The sequence below is a fragment of the Pteropus vampyrus genome, unplaced genomic scaffold, assembly GCF_000151845.1.
Source record: "Pteropus vampyrus isolate Shadow unplaced genomic scaffold, Pvam_2.0 Scaffold66, whole genome shotgun sequence".
Taxonomy (NCBI): Eukaryota; Metazoa; Chordata; class Mammalia; order Chiroptera; family Pteropodidae; genus Pteropus; species Pteropus vampyrus.
Genome location: NW_011888847.1, coordinates 944,024 through 959,686, shown reverse-complemented (window position 1 = coordinate 959,686; position 15,663 = coordinate 944,024). Strand labels below are relative to the sequence as shown.

The following is a 15,663-nucleotide window of genomic DNA, read 5'->3' as shown; positions in this document are numbered from 1 at the left end:
ATACCATCGGATTATCTGGGGTGCAACTCAGGTGCCAAACCTTTATTAAGTTCTATAGGTGATTTCAATGTGCATCCAAAGCTGAGAATCTTTGTTTTGGGATAGCCTCATTTAATTTCCCATCGGAATCACCCGGAGAGTATGTTAAAGTTACAGAAGGCTGGGCCCTGTCCCCAGAGTTTGATTCAGTAGGTCTGGAGTTGTACCCAATAATTTGCATTTTAACAGGTTCCCAGTTGATGCTGATGTTGCTGTTCCACATTTGGCTCTCATTTTATTTTTACCGGAGTTCAGCTGTGAGTGGGGTGGACTGGGAGGAATGAAAATCGGCAGGAGAGAACAGATTATCACCAGTCTCCCTTCTTTCCTGGCCCAACTCCCTCCAAAGTTGAAAGTGACCTGGCATCTATCACGGCATCACCCCTCCCTAGTTTCTTAGTCTTTATTTCATAGATTTCATAGATTATTTCATAGATTGAGAAAATAAAGGTTCTTCAGGGGTCATGTGAATAGCCCCTAACCATGTGAGCTCGTTAGACCGGATTTAACCATCCCGTTTTAGCCTGTCTCTTTGCTGAAGCTAACAACCTCTTCCCATTCTGGCATCGCTGTCTCCACTTAACCTTGTTCAAATCATTAACCTTTCTCTCCCCTGCCCCGCCCCCTCCCGCGTCCTTACGTTGTTGCGCAAGCAACGTGCACCGACGTTCAAAGCGGGCGGACAGTGGCCCTCAGCGGCGTACTGCGTGGTGCGCAGGCGCAAGGAACTGCGGGCACCGTCATGGCCTATGTGAACTCCGTGGTAAGGAAGACCAGCCTGGCCTCTCGGCTTGGGCTCAGTGTATAGAGAGCTCTGGTCCGGGGTTCAGGACAGCCGAGTTCTGCACACCTTTTTTCTTCTTGGCCCTTCACAGACTTTGAGAAACCCTCTCCCTCAGGGGCTCTGGCTGTTTTATGGGTTTGAGGAAGCTAATGAGGGTCAGTAGCTCAGGTGGAGGTTGGGCCCGGCTCCCACGGGAAGAACAAGTCTCCCTCCTCTTCTCACTCCTCACCCAAACAGGTTGTCTAGAATACGTTTAGAAGGTGGTTAGGTATGGAACTCACCTTAATCCTCCGCGTTTCCTATGTGCTTAGAAAATTACCGAATTCAGTCGTACTCTAGTTGTAATTCTGAATTTTAGTTTGGTTATTGTTGATTCTAAGCTGTATTATTCACACGAGATAACAGGTGATGTGATATTTCATGTTACCCCACCACATAGTTTTACCTTACCCACCCCCACCCCCGCCACCGCCGTTTTCCCATCCTTTAGCATCTTAATGCTTAAGTGTACAGTTGGAATAAAACACACAAATAATACTCTTTTATCCATAAGGGATTCCTAAGCCTCATAATGAGAAAGATAAGCAAAATGGCACTCGTGAGACCCTCCTATCATATTAAAAACCTGAATTAAAGAAAAATCAAGGATACACTTTCAGTTCCATCTCAAAAGGGTTCACATTGGTGAAAGGCAATGTGCTTGTCCAGATCTGTATTATTTTGTGGGTTCCAAGTATGTATACACACACACACACACAGCATAAAAGGGTCCATTTTTAGAGATATTATTTTAACGTGTATTCATTTTCTGATGTTAATGTGTTTAAATATATGTCAAATACTTATGTCTGAATATAAGCTTACCATTTTATATGATGGTGAACTCCAAGGAGAGTGTACATGTGTGTGTATGTGTTTCCTCTTAAATAGTGAAAAGGTTAAAGTGGTTTTCTGGACTACACATAGTTTTTATAAAGATAACAGGGAAAGAATATAAAGTCTAACTGTATGTAGTCCTAGAAGAGAAAGTATGTTTATTGCCTATTTTGCTTTTGAAAACTTGTTCTAATGGGTTATTTTTGATGACTGCTGTTGTACTCTGAGGCCAGATCTTAAAGATGTTTTTCGCCCTAGGAGTTTTTCTCTTTAGCTGCTGGGACTAACACAGAAGCATCAATTTAGCATGCCTTTATCAGGGTAAACTGTTTTAGAAGAAGCAACTAATCTGAGGCACTTAATCTTAATAGATATGTTTGGGAAGAATGTATTATTTAAATGTAACTAATTGGCCTATTCATAGACTTACCCTGGATCTTTAGAAAGATTAGTTTAAAACCTAGCTATTCTTGGCATGAGCGGGAGTATTTAGAGTATTTACTGGTTAGTATGAAAAAGCATTCCTAGAATTGCACAATTTTCATTTTGGTCTGATTAAGCAATTTGAAATTGGAGCAACTCAACTAAATTCCTGTTTTGCCATGTTTTATCAGTGGAACTTCCACTAGGTCAGTGTTAGTACACTTAGCATTGCCATTTTTAGACTGGGTGGTGGGGTGGAGTGGAGTGCAATTTACATGGATTTGTAGGACTGAGTTTATTTCACCGGGCTATTTTTTATTGATATGGACCAATGTTTAATCTGGGTAGAAATCTGCATAGTATTATTGTGATGGCATGTTTTTATGAGGAAACATTTTAGGATGTTGCTTAGTCTCTGCAATATGCAGATTGTGGAAGAGTAAGATTCATTAATGTCCTCAATTGCTGTTAGGAAATCCATTTTGATGCAATTGTATTTTTACTTGACAATGGCTTAGAATATATTTTTGGACTATGTGTATTTCAGAGGAAGGACAGGCTTTGGTTACTCTGTTGTAAGTGCTTGCCCCAATCTTATGGCTTGGAATGTATTTACATTTATGGAAATAATATAGTGAACTTTAAAAAGGTCATTTGGCCTCTTTGAGAAAAAGGTAAATTGAAAACAGGTTCATTTCTACCTGCCTTAAATTAATTTTCCTTTTTAAAAAGATTGAGGAAGTTAAATACTGACACAAAAGACAAATAACAACAGTAACCATATATCTTGATGAGATTATTATCTTATATTTTATTATAGTCCTGTAATTCAGCCTTGTAGATAGGTAAAAATTTAGGGTCAGGACTATACATACTAGAAGTAGGATGCACTTAGTAAAAATCCTTTTGGTGGTTTTTTTTTTTTCTTTTAATAAGATTGGAAAGTGTATACTGCATGTCTTTTAAAGCTAAATACATTCAAACTTGAGAATTTAAAACGTTAACAATTACTTTTATGTAGCCTAAACTCTACAGATCTGTAATTGAAGATGTAATTGAAGGAGTGCGAGATCTATTTGCTGAAGAAGGTATAGAGGAACAAGTTTTAAAAGACTTGAAGCAGGTTTGTAGACAATACAAGTTCTCTCTTGTTTTTTTTTTTTTCAGCTTAGAAAACTGATAAATTATAGTCCTAACCCCTTAATTATACTTTAGTATTTATCCATTCGTTGTGCTATCAGCTGACAGTTTAATATTTAGAAAGTAAAAAAAAAAAAAAAGGAAATATTATAATGTTTTACTTTAGCTTTTTTAAAAAAGTAAACTTTTTTTTTTCTCTGCAGCTTTGGGAAACAAAGGTTTTGCAGTCTAAAGCAACAGAAGACTTCTTCAGAAATAGTGTCCATTCACCTCTGTTCACCCTTCAGTTGCCACACAGCTTGCATCAAACATTGCAATCCTCAACAGGTTGGATACAGTTAGTAAATTTGTACCATCTGGATATTCAGAACAAATTCTTATTTGGTGGTAGTTTTGAATTAGGGTAATGTTTTTAAGGTGAGAGTACTCTGACCTCAAAATCATTAAATGAAAACAGTCACACCATGTAATTATTGACAAAAAAATTAGGTTATTCAAACTAGTTTTTTCAAATATTGAAATCCACAAAGGTGACAAAGCCTTTCTTCAGAGGAACAAGTTATATGGGCTATTGGGAGTATACATTGGTTATTTCAGAGGACTTGATTGGCTCAAGGCAAGGAATAATCCAGCTGCTTTTGCTAAAGAAGCAGAGGGAAAGACAGGTGCTTGCATATTTGTGCACTCTCTCTTTCTCTTGCTTTCTCTCTTTACTTCATATCTGTTATTGTATTGTAAGCAAAAAGGAGAGTTAACAAGAATGTGGAGATTATTCAGATTACCTCACTGTTTTGCATATATACAGTGATGGCCAGAAATGACCATATGTGCTCTATCTTTATTCTTGGGCTAATTGAATCTAGACCTCTGCTTTTAAGGGAAATATTTGTCCGTATTATGTGTATCAATTTAAACTGGAAAAGACTAGCTAATGAAAGATAAACCTATCTTTCTAGACTTTATTCTTTTCTCCTCTGATTCTTATAATCTTTATGCTACTCTAATGTGTGTGTATATGTATATGACTACACCCAGGCGTACAGGCAGACACACAAATAGGTTTTATTGAGTTAAGCTGAAATTCAGTAGATTAATGTTTATAAGAGGTAGGGGTAGATTTTGGATTAGATTGTCGGTACTAACTAGATTGTTCATTGCATACTTGGGAAAATTCATATGAAAATCACGTGGGCCAAGGTGAAGAGAAAAATAGTAAGGTGGCTAGCACCTCATCTGTTAACAAAATGAGAGAATTTAAGCTTGGCAGCAGTTATAACATATAAATAAATTAACAATGAATATTGAATTACCAACTTTTATCTAATGCTATGCTTATAAAGTATAACTCTTCTCTATAAGAATTAACCATGGAAGTTTTAATTATTATGTTGACACATTGAAACATTTCCTGTCAGTTGTTGGGTTTTTGGCTATGTTTTCGTTTTTTAACTTTTTAATTAGGGCATCTCTTTTATTTATTTAAGTAACATTCTTTTGAATGTTTTTTTTATTAAAGAACTTGAAAATTTTTTACTTAGCGTGGCTTGGAGAGTGGCAGGTGGGGAGGTGTAAGGAGTAAAATTCTTGACTGTCTTATTAAAAACCTGTTTCTCAGGTTCGTCATTCAAAATTGCAATACTTGATTTTGCCGCAAGATGGTGATATTCCCAGTGATTTAAATCACAAAATAGTCTTGCAACTAATAGATCTAGTTGGCTTTCATTCAGCACTTTATTATTCTCTGTTTTAGAAGTTAGAATAATAGAAATAATTACATTTTAATGAGAGTTTTTTTTCCCATTCTATTCTACATCATTTTTAATGAAATGATTTAAGAGGAAGTATATATATCCTTTAAAAATGCATTATGGCCTTGTTCTTATCCCTCTTTCTAGGTATTCTGCAATAAGATTCTTAAAGCATATAGTCTCGTAAAATTGATGTACTTCTTAATTATGTTATCTCCTTGTATACTTTTAAAAGCTTGATTAAAATAAACTAACTTCTGCAACCTTTTTATCTCTTGATAAGTTCAGATCTTGTTATCTTAATCTTAAATCTACAATGGAATAAGTCATTTATCTTTCTTCCACTTTTAAAACTTGTTTTGCCCTATTATATGTATATTTTTGACTGTCTTATCCATTTGTTTAATAATTTCTTGTATCTATAGTTGTCAACTTGTTTTTTGGTCTCAGGACCCCTTTACATTCTTAAAAATTGAGGATCTCAAAGACCTTTTATGTGGGTTGTAAGTATGTTTACTATATCAGAAATTAAAGTTGATAAATTTAAAAGATGGTTTATTAATTTAAAAAATGATGTTAACAAAATAACATATTTGTTAAAAGTAACTATTTTTCAGAACAAAAACTATTCAGTAAGAACAGTGACATTCATACTTTTTTGCAAATCTCGATGGTGTCTGGCTTAATAAAAAGACAGCCATATTCTCATGTCTATTTCTAAATTCAATCTGTTGTGATATGTAGTTTTGGCTAAGGTATATGAGGAAATTCTAGCCTCCTACAGATAGATAATTGGAAAAGGAGGAGTATTTTAAGTGTTTTTAGATAATTTAATATTACACTAAAACTCAACAAGTGGTAGTTTCTGAGAGGTAGCGCAAGGTGGAATCTGAAACCAATGAACTTTTTGTAATGTTCAAGTTCACTGGTGTATCTTGCACTTTGAAAGACTTTAACCCATGTGTAATTTTGTAACATGGTTATTTAGAAAATATTGGTTTACTGAGTTATGCAGTTGACACATTGTTATACAAAATAAAAAGTCATATCTCTTCATAAAAGTATTGAAAAGTTATCAAGCTCACTTTGGTAGATATAAAGTTTCCAAATTTCTAATTTTTGCTTGAAGACTTGAATTTTATCATTGCCAAACAAATACTGTTGGTTTGTTTTCCTTAAAGTGATGGGCACACTTAGTTCATTAAAAAAAAAGTCTGCTAAATACCTAAGTCTGAATAACTTAGTTTATCCATAGTTTTTGTCAGTTATTCTTTCAAATAATAGTGTTTCTTGAAAAAAAAAGACTAGATCAACTACCAACTTAAACAATAGGACCAATGCTTTTCCTTATACTTCTTTGTAATTCTGTCTGCCTTAGGAATGCTTTATGTTTGTTCCTATTTCATCACACAGAATATTAAAAGAAAGTATACTTGAATATTGAAATTTAAGAAAAATAATTCTTTATGGATTCTTTAAGGAACTTTTTAAGTGAAACAGTTTTGTTGTTGCTGTTTGTCTTTTTTTCCTTCTTGCTGTAAGCAAGCGGCAATGGAGAATAAATACAATGACCACTATTAAGGTTTGTACTGCCTTAATGCATGCCAAGGTGCCTTCAGTTTTACTCATCACTGCTTTGTGCCATCAGTGTATCAACAAAAAAGGAAAAAAATAGTGAGAAATGAAAAAGGCATCTTGGTATTATAAAAATAGTTTAACCTTGTGAATACCCTGAAAGGGCCTCAAGGACTCCCCAGGGGTTTGCACACTACACTTTGAGAACTAGTGGTCTATTCTTAGGATGATTATATATAATTATAATCTACCTTTTTAAGACTTAAGTTTTTCAGAACTTCAGGTTCACAACAAAATTGAGAGAAGGTACAGAGATTTCCTATATACCCTTTGCCCCTATTCATGCATGGTTTCTCCCAGTATCAACATCTCCCACTAGAGTGGTACATTTGTTACAATGGATGAACCTGCATTGACCACCAGATTCTATACTTTATATTATCACTCTTGGTGTTGTACATTCTGTGGGTTTGGGTAACTTTGTAATGCTGGGTATCCATCATTTCGGTATCCTACAGAGTATTTTCATTGCCCCCCAAATCTTCTGTGTGCCTCTTAATTTATCCATCTCCTCTACAGTAACTTCTGGCAATCACTAATCTTTCCATAGTTTTGCCTTTTCAGGATAAATTATAGTTGGAATCATATAGTATGGAGCCTTTTCATTTTTTTTAGGAGAGGCAACCCTTGGTTGACCTCATAGATTGCAAGGACCTTGTCAGTTTACAATCCCTTATTTTTTTATTTTTTATGCCTACAGCACCTAATCTTCCTAGGTGGTCTCCCATCCAAGTACTAACCAGGCCCGACCCTGCTTAGCTTCCAAGATCAGATGAGATCGGGCTTGTTCAGGGTGGCATGGCCATAGACAGTATATAGCTTTTTCGGATTGTCTCCTTTTAGTAATATAACTAAGGTTCCTTCATGTCTTCATGGCTTGATAACTCATTTCTTTTCAGCAATGAATAATATTCCATTGTCTGGATGTACCACAGTTTATTTATCCATTCACCTACTGAAGGACATCTTGGTTGCTGCTAAATTTTGACAATTATGAATAAAGCTGCTATAAACATTTGCGTACAGGTTTTTATGTGGAAATAAGTTTTCAGCTCCTTTGGGTAAATCCCAAGAAACATGATTGCTGCATTTTTATGGTAAGAGTATGTTTACTTTCATTAAAAAAAAAAAACACCACCTGTCTTCTAAAGTGGCTGTACCATTTTGCAGTCCCATCAGTAATGTACGAGACTTGCTGTTGCTCCACAGTCTCACCAGTATTTTGGTATTGTCAGCGTTCTGAATTTTGACCATTCTGATAGGTGCATCGTGGTATCCTTTTGTTTTAATTTGCATTTCCCTAATAATGTATGATGTGGAGCATCTTTTTATACGCTTATTTTCTGTCTGTATATCTTCTTTAGTGAAGTATCTGTTAAGGTGTTCGGCCTATTTTTTGTAATTGAGTTGTTTTCTTGTTGAGTTTTAAGAGTTCTTTGTGTATTTTGGATAACAGTACCCTATCAGATATGTCTTTTGCGGACATTTTCTCCCAATTTGTGTTATGTCTTCTCATTCTCCTGACATTGTCTTTTGCAAAGTAGTTTTTAATTTATGAAGTCCAGCTTATCAATTATTTCTTTCGTGGATCGTGGCTTTGGTGTTGTATCTAAAAAGTCATCGCCAGACTCATGGTCATCTAGGTTTTCTCCTATATTATCTTCCAGGAGTTTTATAGTTTTGCATTTTACAGTTGGGTGTATGATTTATTTTGAGTTAATTTTTATGAAGGGTATAAGGTCTGTGTCTAGATTCATTTGTGTGTGTGTGATGTCCAGTTGTCCCAGCACCATTTGTTGAAGAGGCTATCTTTGCTCCATTGTATTGCCTTTACTCCTTTGTTAAAGATCAGTTGAGGTCCATTTCTGGGATCTTTATTCTGTTTCATTGATCTATTTGTCTTTTCTTTCTCTAATACCGCACTGTCTTGATTGCTGCAGTTTTATAGTAAGTCTTGAATTCGGATGGTGGTAGACTTCCACTTTAGTTTTTCTCCTGGAATATTGTGTTGTCAATTCTGAGTTTTGTCTATAATCCACTTTGAGAGAGAAATGGAATTCTCTTAGTAACCTTAGAATAACAGGTGTAAATTAGGACTGTCATTGGCAAAGTGGGACATGTAGTCACTTAGTCTTTGATTGCCTTATTTCTAAGGCAATTCAAATCAGCTTATGCTATTTGGTCTTCATGTCACATGGCCTTTTTGATGAAACCATCAGTCATCGTGGGAGGAAGAAAGGGAATAACAGGAGCATAAGTTTGTGGTGACTTTTATCTTTGAGCATTAAAACTGCTAAAGTTCAAGTACAAACTATATGTCTATTTATTCTTGAACTTATATTTTCACCAGAATTTTCCTGGTGAAAATTTCAGCAGTGCTGTTGGTTCTTGAGGTGATTTGAGCTAGAGTATTCAGTTTGGTCATCAGGAGACATCCATATTGCTGATGAGTAGTCACAAAGAAAAAATTGACCTCTTTGCACCTCTTGAATCATGTGACTTATATTGAGATTTGGAATGGTTCAAAGCAGGACCAAAAATTGTGAAACCATTAACTGCCTAAAGACTTTTTGGTGTGTGGGGAAAAATACACTTATAAATATGAATGTTGTTAATGACAAATTTTTATAAAATTTCTTAAATATGTTTGTAGGATTGAATTTTTTCTAAAGCCTGTTTGTGAAATTTAATATTTCTAGAATATATAGATGAAGACCAAAAGTTCTGACACTTTGTTTAAATAAAAACATGTATTCAGTTAAAACTAATTGGTTATCAAAACCATCTTGATTATTTTAAAAAATGTGTTTTAGGCACATAAATTGATATATATAGTTTGTGAATATAAATAAATAGTGCATGTCACTTGCAAATTTAGTATTAAAATTAAGTAGGAACTGCTGAAACTTCACTATAAAACTTAGTTCATGCTTTTATTCCCATGACTATAAAGAAACTCTTAAAACTCTTATAGCTCTGTTTGATTTATGTAAGTATAGAGTATTATCCTTTAGGATTTATTGCAAGGTCTTTAAAAGAAGAGCATTGTTGTTATCTTTCCTTGAGAAATTCATTTAATTGCTTCAGACAGTGTGTTAACAGATTTTTGTTTCCTCTCAGGCTATGGCTTAAGCTGTACCATACCAGCTTGAGCTTTGCTCACTTCACCTAATTAAGACTAATATCATTGTGTTCCTGCCACTCCAATTCTTTCTAATTTAGTCTTTCTAAAAGAATGCCTGTTAATAAGCAAAGCCATAGATGAACAGAGGATAAAAATAATTTTGTGCTTCATTAACCATCAATCTCTGTAGCCTCACTTCTGTTGTCTTAATGTGGGAAGAATGGTTATTTTAAAAAATATTTGCTCTTCTGAGCTGTTTGTTGTATATGATGGAACCATTCTAGTGTCAGAAACAGATCTTTGGGAAATTTTCCTTAATGCAGTATGTAGAAAAGGCCATTATAAATATTACATTTAATATATGTGTGCTGCATAAACATGTTAAAACATTCTTGTTTTTTATTAAAGGCAAGATGATATTCTAACAGTCATGGTCAGCTAGGTAAAATGAACCTTGAGGTAAGGTTTAAGGTTACATTGGTCAACTGAGATCCTCCTACTGTAGTTACTATTTGTTTTTTAGACTGCTTTTTAATGATTACATTTACAACAATTTGGCTAGCCTTTTAGATGTATTATAAATGAAGGTATAATTAGCATAGAAAATTGTTATATGAGATTGCAGCATTGATGGAGGTTGAGTTGATCTCCTAAGAATTTGTTCTTAGATTTTTCTTTGCAGTCATCCCTGTTTCATGCAAAGAGATTGGGAGACATGTTCTTATTTATTATTTCTAAAACTATGTAGCTGTGTTTACTTGGCTAAAGGAATGCAAAAAATTTTTCATAAAATGAATAAATTGAAATTTGTTTTGAATCTATAAAATTTAGAATGGTTAATGTTGGGTTATGTATTTTTGCTCATTAGTATAGTCACTTGGAAATGGGCACTTTAGCAAATATTCCTTTTTCTCCCCTGTGAAAAAATTTGATGGAGATGTAGTGTGACGTTGACTTACTAAAGACAACCTAAGTATTTCATTATGGATTTCTATAGTACAGCATACTTGATTACAATGAGATACTTTCTTTTAGTATTTAAAATAAGTTAGTTGTAACATCTTTAAAGTTGTTGGAGAAAATATAGTTAAATACTTTCACCTCTTTTGGAATCAAGAAATTTAGAATTCGCCATGGTCAAACATGTTAGTGATAGAAATCATTTTAAAAAATAAGCTATACTTAGCAATTTTATTAAATTGGTAAATTCTAATAAATGTGTAACTATTTTGTTTTCTATGCAGCATCGTTAGTTATTCCTGCTGGTAGAACTCTTCCAAGTTTTACCACAGCAGAACTGGTATGTAGCTTTTTAAAGATATATTTCAAAAACATGCCCCACTTTTAGTGAATGGTGGCATAAGGCTGGGCATAGATATAATTCCTAATCTTCCAGTTGAATAGGAAAAGATGTGATAAAAGATGGGGAGACAGGAATAGCTTCTGTAACATAGATGTTGCAAAAACTCAGGAGTTCTAGAATTGACATTTTCTTTACCAGCTTTTCCTATCTTCCAGAGCAGTTGTTAGCATCTGCCCAGACTGCCAACATTAGGAAATTTCTGAAGTTACATTGTATGGCATTTTAATACACTGTATAATGTTATATATTTGGATCCTATTATTTCAATGTCATGTTTTTTTTCTTGATTTTTTTTCCCCCCAGAGTTGAGGTACATCATAGTTATTTTGATTTAAATGGAATATTTTGGTCATTTTTTACTTTTGTGTAAGAAAGGTTAAAGAATAGATTCTCCCCACCTAGGTTTTGGGGGGCAGAAAGTAAAATTAAAACTTACATATTGAAAATTGAGTAGTTTTTGGGTGGAGAAAAATAGCACTTTTTTACCTTTCTTCTGTGGCACTGATGGTATATAATCTACTAACTGTTTTTCATGTTCTTTCTGCTCGAGTTACCTTTCTAGGGTAAAAGGGTCTACTTATTTCCATTTCTTCTTAAAAACAAACAACCACACCTCCACACCCCTTCCAGGATTTTTGGGAAGAATGGTACTGCTTTTGATAGGAGACCAATGAAGAAATATCTGTCTTTGAAATTCTTGAAAATACCTTTTGTCCTGATTAAAGAAATAATGTACCTTTAAAAAGTAAAAACAAACAAATTTATAAAGTAGAAAGTAAAAGAGCCTTGCAGTATTATACCCCAAAGATAACTGTTATCATTGTTTGATATATCTACATCTAGATTTCTTTCATGGAAGTGATATTAATTTTCAGGGTAAAAGTAGGATTCTCTATACTGTTTCTGTAATTTCTTTTTTTTTCAACTTAGTAATATAAATGGACCTTTTTCAGTGCCAGTTAAATATTGATTAGCCTTAGTGGATGTATCAGAGTTTAACCAATCTTTTATTGATGGACATTTAAATTATTATTAGTTTTTTTTTCCTAATATAACATTCCATTGATTATATTTGTAGATATGTCTTTGTGTATTTGTGTGATAATCAGGATGAATTTCTAGAAGTAGCATTTCTGGGTCGAAGATCATGCATGGTATATATTGAAAAATTGCCCTCCAAAAGAATTGTAACATATATGCTCATACAAGCAGTGGGCTGAGAGAATTGATTTTTATCATGTCCTTACCCACATTGAGTATTATTAATCTTTTAAATTTTTGCAGGTCTGATAGGCCAAATGTTTCTTTGTCTTTTGATTTAGTATTTAAAAAAAATTGAAACCCTAAGTTTTAATTATTCCAAAGTAAAAATTATACACTATTATATTGTCTACTTTAAAATACCATTCGTGATCAACATACAAACTAGAGATCTCCTATAACAGCTGTGGTTCTTATATTTGACATATCAGTGGCCCAGGCAAGTTTTATGAGTCAGTGTTCATATTGTTTAAGACTTAATGGCTTCGTTGCTAATAGCCATAGAACAAAATTCCTTTTATCCTTAATGAGATAATTTAAATAAAATATAAAAAAGCCGTTTTATTCAAAGAACTCAGGTGTAATGTTGTGTTATCAAATTGCTGTCCTGAAATATTTTTTGACCTCCCACGAGATAAGGGAAAAATATAAGTAAAGCTTTTTTCTAACTTTCTCATATAAATTTGTCATGTAGGGTGCCTCAAACTCCAGTGCAAACTTTACTTTTCCTGGTTATCCTATTCATGTTCCTGCAGATGTGACACTACAGACTGCATCTGGTAAGAGTATAGCCTAAAAATGTTTTTAGCATTGGTATTGACTGCTTGATGTTAATTTTCATAATTTTTAATAAACTTTATATCAGAAGTTATTGAAGTTATAGGAACTTTTAATAAAGCTTACTTTAAAAGTAATAATAAATGGCAGTTATTGTTATGAAGGCAATCTACCATGAAAGATAACTGTACTTGGCTTGTCTAGTATTTCATTCCCAGCATTGTATAAGATGCTTTATATGTTTTCTCTAATTCAAGTCAGTTATCTAAGTCTTGACAACTACAAAATAACATATCTGCGTTCCTGCTAGTTCTAATCAACAAAAACTAAAGATAAAATTGATCAACTTTTGCCTCCTTTCTTTTGGATAGTGTACGGCATAATAGAAAGAATATCCAAAATGTTTGGAGATTATCCACGTTCTGCTTTTCAAAGTAATTTTTCTTGATTTGAAAGAGACTCCTACCTATTCCTTTGGTTGTTGCAAATTTTAAGAAAAGCACCTAGTGCTCAAAAGATAAATTTCTTCTTTTTAGTTTTATATTAAGGGAAAGGGGAGAAATTTGATAACTTTTGAAATTATTAAATTCTTTTTGGGCAGACTTATAATGGTTATATGGTATCTTTTATTTTAAATATATGAAATATATTCTCCATGATTGTTAATTAAAATCCCTACTCGGGTTGGTAACACCGCAATTTATCAAACAATGGGAAAGGTTCATGGAGTAAATATTGGTGGCCTGTATGTATCTCAAAGTGTGCCATATAAGCAATATTGAGAAAAGGCTAGAGTCAAAGCAAGACATTTAATTTTGGAAATTGAGTAATATATATTTATTGTAGAAAATACGAAAACTCTGAAGGATAAAAGAAACTCCTGGAGATAACCACTATTAACATATAGATATATTTCTTCCCCGACCTGTTGTGAGTGAGATTTTATTTTAAAGGAGATTAGGATTCTATTCTTACAGTTTTGACTTTTTTTTTTTTATATCTCCTTTTAAAGGTCACCTTTATAAAGTCAATGTACCAATTATGGTGACACAGGCTTCTGGAAGAGCAAGTATTCTTCAGCATCCAATTCAAGTATTTCAACAGCTTGGGCAACCTTCAGTAATACAGACCAGTGTTCCACGATTGAACCCATGTTCTCTTCAAGCAACTACTGAAAAATCACAGAGAATGGAAACTGTGTTCCAACAACCCACAATTCTTCATTCTGGGACAATGGATAGGAAGCCTTTGGAAAATGCCACCAGTGATATACTTGTAACTCCTGGAAATGAACATAAAATAATGTCTGAAGCTTTGCTGAGTCAGCCAGAGGGCTCTCAGTATATCAGTCTTCCAGGTGTTGTTTTTCCTCCACAAGTCTCTCAAACAGTTGCTAACGGGGAGCCTTTGGTCCGTGTTTCAGCTAACGTGACTCAAAATCTTCATGGTGATTTCATGAAGGCCCTGCCCCCAGGCCTTCAGGGGGCTCAGCACCAGCACATGTCTGATGTTCAGCTTCATGTTCTTAAAAATAGGATTTTTGGATATGATTGTGTAAAGCAGCCAAGACGTATAGAGGAGCCAAGCAGCCTATCTGTCTCGGACAAGGTAGTTCTGTGTTTAATTTAATGGTATTAGGGGATAAACGGTAGCCAGTGATGGACATCCTGAGTTTTTTAAGGTGTAAGATTACTCAGAAGTGTATGTTTTGTTTTTTCCTTTACAAGATTTTTTAAGATTGTTTTTACTATAACAGTTATAAAGTATTCATGGTTAGCATTTTAAATTTTTTTTTTTTTTTAAGCGAGGCAACCCTTGGTTGACCTCACAGATTATAAGGACCTTGTCATTTTACAATCCCTTATTTTTTTATTTTTTATGCCTACAGCATCTGGTCTTCCTAGGTGGTCTCCCGTCCAGGTGCTAACCAGGCCCAACCCTGCTTAGCTTCCGAGATGAGCCGGGATTGGGCTCGTTCAGGGTGGCATGGTTGTAGACTAAATTTTTAATTTTAATTAATGAATTAGAATTTTTTTTAAAGAAAATGCATTTGTTTTAAGGTAATCCATTTTACCTCTCCCTTACATTGTGAGAATCCATCCTAATAAATGAATATTTTGAGGTTAATTCATTGTCACACTTAATATACGAAAGAGGTCCAAAGTATTTTTTTCTTGCTCTACTTAATTTTCCTAAACTCCCATATAAAAATTTTTCCTACCTGAGGAATTATCTTCTAGTAGATATCTTGTTTCTCCTTGTTTGCTAAAATACTAGTTAATTTCTTTTGGAATTCAAACATTGAAAAATAGCTTCTAGTTAAATTTCTATATTGAAAATAAATTTTAATTATTAATTTCCAAGGAAATAGTGATGGCAGAAAGATTCATGGGGAATTTTGGATAGTAAAATTAAAAATTTCATTTTTTCTTTTTACAAATATGTCTTACAGCTAACTCTATTTAGACAATTTTTAGTGACATGTACAATTAATGGTTTGTGTCTGTAGCTGGTGGTTTAGTGGTCCTCTAGAACTGCTGCACAAATCTGTAGCAATGGATAGTTAAGTGCTACCTTAACATTTTCCTAGGTAGAAAGGAAATGCTAATAGGGTATAGTGAAGGATAGCCAACAAAGAAAATGACTATTAGAAACTATTTAACCTATATTAGAATATTTCAGGTGTTTGATGAAGCCCGTTCAGTCTTTTAGC

The 15,663-nt window shown here is 33.9% G+C and overlaps 1 protein-coding gene and 1 non-coding gene across 3 annotated transcripts in view; one reads left to right on the top strand and one right to left on the bottom strand.

The window, feature by feature from the left end:
* The first annotated feature begins 781 nt into the window (after positions 1-781).
* Positions 782-15,663, top strand: part of GTF2A1L (general transcription factor IIA subunit 1 like) — a 38,546-nt gene continuing 23,664 nt past the window's right edge. The window contains exons 1-6 of one of the 2 annotated variants that reach the window (XM_011361296.1): positions 782-802; positions 3,144-3,245; positions 3,466-3,589; positions 11,014-11,069; positions 12,868-12,952; positions 13,963-14,558. In XM_011361296.1, the coding sequence (XP_011359598.1) occupies positions 782-802; positions 3,144-3,245; positions 3,466-3,589; positions 11,014-11,069; positions 12,868-12,952; positions 13,963-14,558 (984 nt within the window). The remainder of the gene's footprint in view (positions 803-3,143; positions 3,246-3,465; positions 3,590-11,013; positions 11,070-12,867; positions 12,953-13,962; positions 14,559-15,663) is intronic. The other variant, XM_011361297.1, reaches the window with a different exon arrangement.
* On the bottom strand, positions 7,337-7,455 carry LOC111740644. Its single transcript, XR_002780701.1, has one exon. It is a non-coding gene; the product is annotated as a 5S ribosomal RNA (ribosomal RNA).